The sequence below is a fragment of the Poeciliopsis prolifica genome, unplaced genomic scaffold (assembly GCF_027474105.1).
Source record: "Poeciliopsis prolifica strain line A6 unplaced genomic scaffold, Auburn_PproV2 SCAFFOLD036, whole genome shotgun sequence".
NCBI lineage: Eukaryota > Metazoa > Chordata > Actinopteri > Cyprinodontiformes > Poeciliidae > Poeciliopsis > Poeciliopsis prolifica.
The window spans coordinates 5,013,284-5,025,169 of record NW_026562411.1 but is presented as its reverse complement, the minus strand read 5'-3'; the positions used below and the strand labels follow the sequence as shown (position 1 = coordinate 5,025,169).

The window sequence follows — 11,886 nt, the reverse complement described above, 5'->3', positions numbered from 1 at the left end:
ATAGCATCCAGAACAGATCCCAGAGGTTTTCAAATCCCAGATGTTTATCGGCCCTGTACCCAAACAAACAAGATGCACATCACTGCACACAGTCATGCAAACGTAATCTTTCTTTGTGTTATGCATGGTTCAAATTGTGTCTGTTGTCTGCATTTGTGCTCCTAGACCTCAATCCGTCTCCAGAGATTAAACAAGGACAAGAACGAGAGGACAAGTTTAGCTTATGGTCTTGATTCTCAAACTGTGGTACAAGTATCACTCGTACTACTTGGTGTTTCCACCATGGCACCCAGTGGAAATTTTTATATGAATTATTTACAATGAGTTAGTTATTTAAAACAAAATAATCAGATGAATTACTCTGTAGTAATGTGATTAATCAAAATTAATCTGCTCTTAATTTAGTAATCTTGAAATGTGCATAAGAAAATCTTTTATTGTCTCAAATCAAACATGTCAGTCTGTTTTCCAAGGTCGCATATAAGGTTTAAAATAAGCGACTTTGTTTCAAATGTTAATTTAGAAATCTTTATTATAGGTAAACTGGCTCTTTGGTGGAAGGGTAATTAATTATTGCAATATATACAATTTTTTGTACATCATAAGATGATTAGGATAACTCTTTTAAAGAAAAAATTGTTTGACTGCTCGCTCATTGTTTCACTCTCGATTGCGAATGCAGTAGACGCTGCTGTAAACTAGACAGGAGAGAGACTTATAGGTCAAAATAAGTAATGCGATTGATCTGCATTATGTAATATTAACATGTTTAACTTTTTAGATTAATTGCCCGTTACCTTGTTAAAGTGTTAACGTTGACAGCCCTACTTACATAATAAACATGAAGCAAAATAACTTTTACACAGAGTTAACAACCCCAATCCCAACAAGGATAAGTGGTTAAAGCACATTGCCATTTGCTTTCAATAAATCCAGCTCCAGAGGGAAGTAAAGGGGTTTATGTTTCACAAACTCCCAGTAGAAGCAGGCTGCAGTTGAGAGTAAACCAAAAACTGCCAGTGACCACTACTGATGCTTAGTGCCATTTATCTCTAACTTCAGAGTTTGGATCTGGGAATAACATTAAAACCAAGTTACCCATGTGCTATTTGGAAAACCAGATTTGAGATTATTGTACTCAATGATCTGTAAAAAGTACAATACAATACAATTACCTGTATGACACATGTAAAGCCACTGTATGTCTTGTCTTTATTAAAGACATTCAAAGATCCATGTCCTCAAACAGAAGTTGTACATTGTAAGTTTGAGCTATTTTTGCTGCAGACTAACATCTATATGACTTCACATTTAGCTCATTATCACGGCAGTAGCCATTGTTTTAATGTGTCTTATTTGAAAAACTTTGCAGTAATGAGGTGGCACTGAACGGTTTAAAGTTACTTTCAGTAATATAAGAAAGTCAATATATAGGCAAGAAGGTTAAGGGGAAACAAATTAGCAAATAAAAAGAATAAGAGGGGAAGACAGACAAGATACGCAGAAGCCCTGCTGCAGAGCGTTTTGGCTCTGACCCTACAGTCCCTGTCAGAGTCCAGCAACACAACTCATCTGTAGGAAGTGACACAGTCTGTCACTGATTAACAAATCATAATATTGCAAAGAACATGAAAGAACAGGTGTGCGGGTCAATTCCGACTATGTCTGTTTGATTTGCAGATTCATTAACATCCTTGTTTTCCACACTGTAATTCCCAGGTGGGGAACAGCTTCAAACCACAGGCCTAATTGGGAGCATGTGTTTTTGCACAGCGTCCAGGGCATGCTGGACTTTTCCAGGCTCAGTTTAACTTCTGGAAAGGATCTCACAAATCCAGTATAGGATGTATTTCAATAAATCAATGTAAAAAAAAATTCAAATTACCATAAGCACTGGACAAGTTTCTTTGCTGATGGTTCTAAGGACATTTATCCACCCTTCCTTTTGTTTCAACCTTTAAGAGTCCCTTCACTCTTTTCAAACTGTCCAGACCACTTGAGTGCCTGTATAAAGAATAAGGCGGATCTGGATCTGACAGGCGCGTCTCTTGAGCGGGCAGCAGACCAAACTCTGGCCGTCAGCTGGGCGAGATCTGCTCCTGGCAGGCGGCACAACGAGCTGGGATGGCCTTCCAGGAGACAACTGTCTCACTAATTAGAAAGCCAAGACACTGATTAGGTTTAATTATGGTACACTCTTTCGGTTTAATAAAGATAATAATTAAACTTAATTGTGACCAAGTAAAGTTGGAATTCATATCCTCAATAGGCTACACTATCTGCATCATCATCAGGAATACAATAAGTCTTAGAGATTTTTACAGTTTGTTTCAAGTATTATTGGATTTTAACAATTTACAGGCAGTTGGCAGGCAGTCTGGTATTCACAATGTGCCCATGTGAATACCAGAGAAACACTGTAACTAAGCATTTATAACTGAATTTTCCTTTTGGATTCTACTGAAGAGGTTCAGAGACGTCTAATCAAGGTATGGTAACGCTTAAAATCGCAATCGGTGAAAACTGATGCGGCTTCTTTTAAGCGTAATTGTCAACTTATAACTTGATTAAAACTAACTGATCCTGCCATGACAACATAAAACCTGCAAAAAGGTAAAATAAATCATCCACTTGTTTTTGTTGTTTTTTATGAGTACCAATCAGTCCTCTTTACCAATTTTTCCCAAAATAAATTTCCGACATGATTCACCTGTTTCATTGTGGATCATTTGGAGCAGATCATCTGCAGCCTCCCTCTGCATCAAAGTGCCTCATGCTGTCTGTGTTTACTGCAACAAGCCGAATCCCTTCAAATTAGCATCCTGAAGGACTTTCTGAAATCAAAACCATGTGTTTGCAAACATTTATCTTTGCTGAATTAGACTCTATCCCTGCTCTGCCCTCCAACCAACCCCAAAGAACGACCTCGTTTATGTGATGAAGCTGCAGCATAATTACAGTGTGCATCTCTTCGGTCGTTTGCCACTTAGTCAGTCATATCATTTGCAAATTAAGGATGTATTAATGTGGCCTTTACCCAAAATACATTGGGTGAGTTGAGTTAATTTTGTTTGAATATTCTGCATTTTGTAGGCCTTTTTGAAAGCTATAATCTCAGCATGTAAAATCCATTAGAAGGGTACCGTGAAAGGATTAAATATGCCAAATTTACTTCAAAATCTTTTTCTCTGTGAAACCAAAAAAGGTCTCTCATGTGTATCTGTCAGTGGTTGCTGTCAGCTGAGCTTCAATAGATGAAACGATCCCATTCAGGAGCTACTGGATGTGCATGGCCTGGTGTGCCACCACACTCAGATCTTCCACTGCTGCACATCCTGAATGTTTTTGTGTCAGGGACTACATGAGAGCACGCTCAGAATTAGACATGTGTTTTCTGAGCTTTGAGTTATTCAGAGATCCGTTCATCTCTTTGTTTTTTGTTGTTGAAGCAATGAACAATCAAAGACGAGGGGTGAGGAGTCCTGAAGAGCTTCTTTTCAGCCTATAGAATTTGGCCACAGCGACCCACAGAGAACCGAGAAGGCGCTGAAGTATTTAATCGATGTTCCCAGGAAGCTGACACACACCAATGATCCACTCAGGTAGATTTCAGACTCTCTGTTGTCTCTTTGCCGCAACCTCTTTACATTATCAGATCTTATTTGAGTATTAAGGGGTAAAACATGGAGGATATTGGACTCCTTTTAGACTTTGATCAGGATGGCTCCACTGAATTTGCATGTTGGGGACAGATGGACCAAAACTTCCACTTTCAGACCCAGCTTGATTCCTTCCTGATGGACTGCCAGGCTGCCGGTGGTCAGCTCTCCCCCTGGTCTTCTTTTGGCTGTCAGTCTGTGTTTTCAGACACACAGCTGACGTTCACCGATTTGGATGTACAGTCACCGGGACTTGGCGCTTGTGCTGAAGGCGACGGATGCTCTGCCGACGAACCTCTGGAGGCAGCCAAGCGCCGGACACAGAGCCTGGTGGTCCACCAGCCATACAAGGTCCAACGGCACGCCGCCAACATCCGGGAGAGGAAGAGGATGCTGAGCATCAACTCTGCCTTTGAGGAGCTGCGCTGCCATGTCCCAACATTTCCCTATGAGAAACGATTGTCTAAGATAGACACTCTGAGGCTGGCCATAGCCTACATCGCCCTGCTGAGAGAGATCCTCATGTCGGGGTCTGACCCCAAATCCTATGTTGATGAGTGCATGAAGAGCGGCTACAAGAATCAAAGCAATGCAATCTGGAACACAAGTGGTGAGCTCACTTCGATAAGCCAATTATTTCAGTTTCAGAAACTGCAGCTTAAACATGTAATGATAATGATCTAATATTGCTGAAGTAAACCTCTGATTAAATATATTCATCAAACATTTTGATTTTTGTATTCACATATGAAAAGGTCTTTGAAGTTGAAGGAAAATTAAGCAGATCATTTTAATCATGAACTAATTGCTGTGCTGTTTCTCTCAAGGTTTTGAACAAAGGTTTTAATAAACGCACTGCTAGGGTGATTCAAGTTGAGTAATTACACAATAGCTGTCAATATGTTTAAGAGAGTGCATTTATACTTGATGCAGTTAAATCTGTCAGTGGGAGAAAAAAACAGCTACAGCTGTGCTTTCCAGCCAAATGGGGAAAATCAAATCAGAATATAATCTACAACTCTCATCTTGCAACAACATATCTGGAAACTATTCACAGCACCTAATTTCCACATTTTGTTATGCTACAAACTTAATCCGAAAATCAATTGTAACATGTTTCCATCAAAATAACAACATAGCGTCAGAGATCTAACAAATTTAGATTTTCTTCCCTTTCTTCCTTTGCCATGACTCAAAATTGAGTGCAGATCTATTATGCATTTGCAGCTCATCCTTTAGATCTTTCTCCAACCTTATTGGAGTCCAATTGTTCTAAATTCAGAAGATTTGACGTGATATGGAAAGAAACATATCTTTATTGACTTCATTTCAGACTTCTGAGACCAGATTGCACAAATCTGAAGGACAGCATTGAACACTCTGGTCTTCATTATTTGGAAGAAGCACAATGTTGGAATCAGACTCTCCCTTGATCTGGTTCCCTGAACAAACGGAGTAATCTCTGAAGAACTGACTTGGTCAGAGATATGATCTGGAACCCAGTCATCACTGAGGAAGAAATCCAGTGTTCCCATGTGAAAGAAGAAACAACTCAATGGTCAACCACTGACAATGCAGTCTTAAACCATTAGGCTTTTAGCGTAGAGTGCTACTCAGATTCTTCAGAATAGAACCTCAGAGAAATAATATCATCTGGGCTGATGAAACAAACCTGCTTCAGTGAATTTAAAGGTTAAATCTAAATCTGACTGTCTACCAATGTTGTCCAACGCTGATTGTAGAGAAGAATTGTAAACAGGTGTCCCAAGATTTCAGAGAAAGTTTTGACTTGACTTCAGGTTGTGAAAATAATTTCTTGATATTAATTTTCAAAAATGTCAAAGAAACTTTCTTCACTTTCCCACTCCAGGGTATTGTGTTTAGAAAGGCAATTCATTCAATCCATTTTGGAGTAAGTCTGTAACAACAAGCCATGGAAGAATGAAGCGCTGTGAATATTTTCTGAGTCCTTTTTGATTAGTCTGACAGGGTTTGGACTGATTATGGTGAATCCCAGAAGGCTAATGCAGCCTTGAGCAGCTTTCTCTGCGTTCTGTTTGCACTTCATTCCCAGGTGTGGTTCCCAGAGGCATTCGGCCTTAAATGAGCCTCGGTTTTCTTGTATTCTTGCTAGCTTCTTTGTCTTAATTAACTAATTCTTTGGGAATGAACTCAGAAAGCTTTCATAGCTTTTTATGCGCAAGTGGTCCTCTTTTTGCAAAGCCCACACTGAAGACTTGTTAAACAGTCATTAAAATGCATTAACACTCATGCCTTAGCCCCATTTTTGTCCTTTTGTGCCCCCCAGATCTGACAGCCCGTCTCTCTTGGATAAAGTGGGATTAGCTGGGAAACACGATGGTTTCCTGAGTCTGTCGGCTGCAGCTATGTGTCAAAGACAGACAGACCTGCTGGCTTGGTGCAGCCTGCTGACAGACATCTGCAGACTTCTCACCAGGTCACACACCTCCGCCTTTATCAGCTTTCCTTGCCACTTTGCTCCAAGTAGCTTTTAATATTCTAATTCACTTTTAACTGGTAATTGAGTGGCATTGTTTCAGAAATTGGGGTAATAAGGAGTCCTGGCACAGAGCAGCTTTCCCAAACGGATGCCATTTGTCGCAGAGGCAAAGCTGGCATCAAACTCAAAGGACTCAAACTTCTGCACACTGAGCTGAAGTACTTCCTGGACTCATTTTCATCAAGCTGCAGTCGATGTGTTGAAAACAGCCTTCGTCTTGTAGATAAAAGATCGAAGTAGACGGTCAGGTGCTGCTTCTAAACAGCAGAAACAGTGGCTGGAAACTGAATTACTCAAATAGCTGTTGAATGTGTTTTATTTAAACTTTTCATTGGTATTTAGAAATAAAGTGGATTATAAAATTGCCTTCCATGAAAATATGTAGGCAACATATCATCACCTTCTTAAAATAATGACTTCAGTCATTTTTTGCCAGAAGTGATTTAGGCCAAAAGAAAAAAATCACTTTTGGCAAAAAAAAAATTAAAAATGACTGAGGCCATTATTTTAGGAAGGTGAATCAATTTTAAGAACATTTTTAACCATGAAATTTGACTGTTTTGTCTTGGAGATGTGTTTTCTGCTTCTGTTCTAAGATTTTAAGCTGTTGGAGGAGTTGGGCTAAAATGCTAACAATGGTTTCAACATCTTTCAAAACCATCAAATTGTGCTGATTAGAAAAAAGTCAAGTGACAAAAATGCATTTTTATAGTTTTTTTTTTATTTTCAACTCTTTCTTTGCTTGATATTTAATGTAAGTGTATTATTTCAAAGAAAACTGTTTTTAAAAGGCACTCTGAGGATGGTGGAAGTTATGTTCAAATCTCACTGGAGGAAACTCATGCAGGATTATCACTCTGATTCAGTAAGGGTTATGAATAATTATTTTTCCTACGCTTGAAGTTCACAGACATTATCAGAAATGGTTAGAATCTGCCTGATTTACTAACGTAACCCTGATCCAAAAGAGATAACAGGAGACCAGAAAGACAATCAGGTAGTCCAAAGATATAAACACTGAACCTAAATCTCAAGCATTCTTTTTAAAAATATTTTATAATCCCTTGATCTGTTTTTTTGTTTTTTATTTTTTTTACTGCATTTCTTAAATTCTGAAGAACACAGACACACACAAACTTTTATTGTTGCAGTTTCCTAATCCTCACAGGGGGATCTGAGCCCATCAGAATACCATTCGTATGAGATATGAATTAGTCATCTGAGCGGAAATTCTGGAGGCCAGAAGGAGTAGGATCCTTCTAGTCTGTGGCTTACATCAGTGTCTGTATTTTATTTATTTATTTTACCTTTTTTTTTTTGCACTGAGGTGGTTTATTGATTTAACTTCAGACCGACCTGCTCTCACAAACGCCGAGAGGCTGTTCTCTCGGCTGGCAGGTGTGTTTATCGTGTCAGAGGAGCTCTGCGGTCTTTGGCGTTGCACTTGTAAATATAATCAGTGCATTGCATCCTGTGAGGGAGTGGGTTAAAGTTAAATCTAAAACAGTTCTGTGTGAAGGTCACGCAGCAGTCAGAACAAAGATTAATTGATTTTGATAATTTCGAAACTGTTTAGATAAAACTGTGCAGCTACAGTTAGAGGTATACCTAAAGATGTCTTTAAAAAATACATTTTAGAATAGTAGCATAATCCCACACTGAGTGTTGCTCGTCTTTCCTATTTAAGTCGTCAGTCTCAGATCACATCTATATTAGAGGTGTAGCGATACCTAAAACACACAAGATGAGACAAGTTATTGAGTTCACAAAAGTATTAGTTTAAAGAAAACTTCACATATCAAATGTTTGCTTCAAAACTCCTTCATTCTGAATTTTTATTGGTGTGAGTCAGCAATACGTTGCGATAGTGGAGCTTTCTATTGCTTTCAGCAACAACTTTCTGTGCTTACATATTCATGTCTCGTCTTTCACTCTGGCTATTTGTCGTTCTTATTGGTGTGAGTCAGCAATACTCACACCAATAAAATCCTGCCAAACAGTCGATTTAAGAGTTGTTGGGGTATCTTCTATTACAACGAAGTCAGGATGAATACAACTAGCTGGTGCTCATGAGATGGCAGTCAACTCAACAAATACTATGATGTTTCAATATCGCAAAATCTTGTACGACAACATGTTTCTACACCTCAGGGAAACAGGAAGCTATGAACAACTTATACATTTCCAAAGTACTTTTATCAAGTGAAAATATTAAATAAACAAAAATGCCAAAAGTATTTGCTCATCCGTCCAAATTGTTCAATTCTCTAACCTATAATATTGGTTTATAATATTCAGCATGCAGACTGGTTCTACAAACATTTGTAAAAGAATGGGTCTCTCCCAGTTTGGCAGTGACTTCCAGTGTTGTAATATGATGGAAGACAACTTGTGCAATATGTCCAGTCATTACGTTAATCTCTACTTGCTATTCCCCAGTCAAACATCACTGGCATTGTTACAAAGCGGAAATGATTGGGTGTGACAGAACCTCAGCGCAACATTACTAAGCAGGTTCAGCCAATGAGGGGCATTCACACTTTCAAACTTCATGCAGCCTTCAGATTTACTCAAGAACAAGTCCAGTTCTATCCTGCAACTTTTGGATGAACTAAATCATAAATTTGACCCAATTCAAATCATTAGTTTGTATTTCCAGTCCTTGGCAGAGCTGAATGACATCCTGATGAGGGAATTCAGAGTAGAAATGCACCTACAACTTGCAGAATAGCAGCTCTCAGTTACTGGATTTGGACCCCCATGTTATACAGCTTCACGGAATGGATTTTCATGCTGCGACAGAAGAGTTCAACCTTTATATTATGTGGGAATTCACTATGGCATTGGGCTGGTTTTTAGGGTTTATACTGAAGTTTATATTGTGAGGGAAAATTGGGAAATACTTTCAACAAAACAGCATATAAGACAAATGCTGCTGTTGCATTTATTGTTTTGAAATTGTTGGTGCAATTTCTTAAAGCAGATAAAGCATATCTCAGTGTTGAATTTTTTTTCTAATTATTTCAGTGATGAGATTATTTTACCGCATTATTTATATATTTTTATTTTTATGACCAGAGGTGCCATTAAATTTGGAAGGTCGCTGGATTGGCTTATATTTTTATATAACAGGAAATCTATTACATGCGGTTTCTCTGTCTCTTTTCTGTGCCTCTCCCAAAATAACACAAATTTCAATGATGTTTATATATAGTAAAGGGAATAAAAAAGACTTTTATGGTCAAATTTTATAGGTTAAGTCCACAGAGTTTTCACAGCAGAATGACATCATTAATACAAAAAAGAGGACTGGGCGGCCTGGGTGTGTAACTTTTTAAAAACAATATTACCAGATGCGTAATTCCCTAAAAATACATGGTGTACACAGCTTCCCCGCTTTTCATGAGCAGCATTAACTCAATCTGTCCTTCAGAGCTTCACTGAAGCATTTTCCTAAAAAAAAATGAAAAAAATAAAAATGAATATTTGACATGAGTTCTTTAAGCTCGTTAATCTGTTGCAGGGTAATTTATCTCCAAATGACATCAGAAAATTACATAAGTGAGAAGATAAAATTGTCATTTTTGACAGTGGCATGATAACTCTGCACACCAAATAGTTGCGCAACAATTGGGACTGGCCGCAGCAAAAGCAGAAACAAGTCTACTGAGTGAGATGCGACCATTTGAATGTTAAAACTCTGGATTCCAAAATTCAGAAATAAACTGATTTCAAAGTTTCTTCACAAACCTGCTTCTTTTTTCAGAAATTGATGGTTTTTCTTCTTTTTCTCTGTTTGTTCTCTGCCAACTTGTTCCTACATTTCCTGTGGCAAATCACAATTTTCCCCTGAAAAAGCCAAAAACTAATTTCTTAAAATGAAACCTCAGATCTGAGGCTTATTAACATTTTGGATTGATAGATTGATTGCATAAAACTGTTACCTACTGAGACAAATTGGCTGAAAATGTGCAGTTCTACAAATATAGATGTGGAGAGAAAATATTCTCTGGAAAAAATTAACTTTTGTCAGTTTTTCTTTACCTGGTTGACAGAATGTTTGCTCTGCCTCCCACTGACCCGACCAATTTCCAGAATAATCACATGTTCTTCCTCTAAATCTCTTCCACCAACCTCTCATCTTCACGGTGATCCAGAGCTGCTTTTCTCATCACTGCTCAGCTTCAGAGGATCTTTTGCTTTTAATTTCTCAGTGGATCATTCAGATCAGTGTGTGACTGTGTGTCCCTGTAAGCCCAAACTTGAAACAGACCCTTTAATATTTGGAAAGTGCTTAGATGTGCATTGGAGCAGTCAGATGCTTCCTCATCTTTATACCTGCAGCCCCCCTCCAGAGGTTGGATTAAACCCGCTGTGGTAGAGTTGAGTCTCTAAAGTCAGATCAATGGTGTCCAGTGGAGAGGTGGGGATGTTACTGGTTACACAGGTGACAGTAAGGCACCGACACCAGACTGTAAACACCCTACGTCTTGTTGACATCCATAAACTGCTCCGACCCAATCAGAGGAACAAACAGCACAACTGTTTGCTCAGTCCAAGCCCTGAAAGGCTGGGACCAGTCAGGCCACCTGGCTGAAACATCGCTGTGAACCTGGACTAACCCTCCTGCTAACCTTGGCACCAGGGTCAGAAGAGCAGTCCTAATTACGCCGCATTATTTGTGGAAGAGGCCGGTCCATCGGCACCTGAGTGCACGGCTTTGCTCATTTGTTCAGCAAATTTACTCTGATCCCCATCAACACTGACAAACCCCCTCCCCAACCCGTTTCTCCTGGTGAAGTCCGGATTCTGGAAGTAGCATGTGCATAATGAACATAATTGTGTTATAACCAATGTAATTTCCCAGGTGACACTGTTTTTTGTAACTGTCAAGTCAGTGAAGTGAGTTGAGGATAAGTGTGACTGAATGGAGCTTCAGCTGCTTTGTACCGACCATGAACCTTCAAATTAACACCTGCTCTGAAAACAGTCACGTATTTTTATTCTGTGCAAGTCTAGAGTCAACTCTTACTGCTTTTTCTCCATGGTAACTCTAGTGGACCTGATTGTAACTAAATGTTTAAACTCCATAATGTTTAGAGCTGCTGTTGAACTATAATAAATGAAACACTGACTAACATTTTGATGCGTAATGGTGGCACTTGACAAAATGTAGTGACTTTGTATTTTTGTGTTTTCATGATGAAAACTTTGAACTGCCTTGTAGGTGACCTGTGTTAAACAAATAAATTTGATTGACTCATTCATTTAACTTTTGCAAAGTTAAATGCAAAAGTGTAAATAACACATTTATACTGAAAAGTTGGATTTTTTTTTTCCAAATCAGTTAAACAAACTGGAAGTTCAACTGACGTCAGAGGTCAACTTTGAACATTGGAAATTCTTTACCCACTTTTACCTCATTTGACAATCACATGACAAATCTGACTGTCAAAACCATTTGGTAGACTTTCAGATGAACTACGCTGGTGTTTTCATAACTGTATGTGGCCGATGACATGGACTCTCGCTTGAGGTCTGCACCTCATTTAAGATTTAAGTGATGGAGATGTTGGAGCTCAGGTGGAGTGGGATCCACCAGAAAAAAAAAAAAAAAGGTAAATGTGGTTTTACCACAACTGATGCCATTGATGATATTTACCTTTTCCCAACATCCTGGAAAAGGATGTGAGGAAAGGTATTTAT

At 38.7% G+C, this 11,886-nt stretch overlaps 1 protein-coding gene across 1 annotated transcript; it reads left to right on the top strand.

Moving 5' to 3' along the window:
- The first annotated feature begins 3,752 nt into the window (after positions 1-3,752).
- On the top strand, positions 3,753-6,029 carry LOC129374423 (helix-loop-helix protein 13). The gene is given in 2 exon segments (XM_055052827.1): positions 3,753-4,269; positions 5,968-6,029. Coding segments are annotated over 2 exon segments (579 nt in total).
- Positions 6,030-11,886: the final 5,857 nt, after the last annotated feature.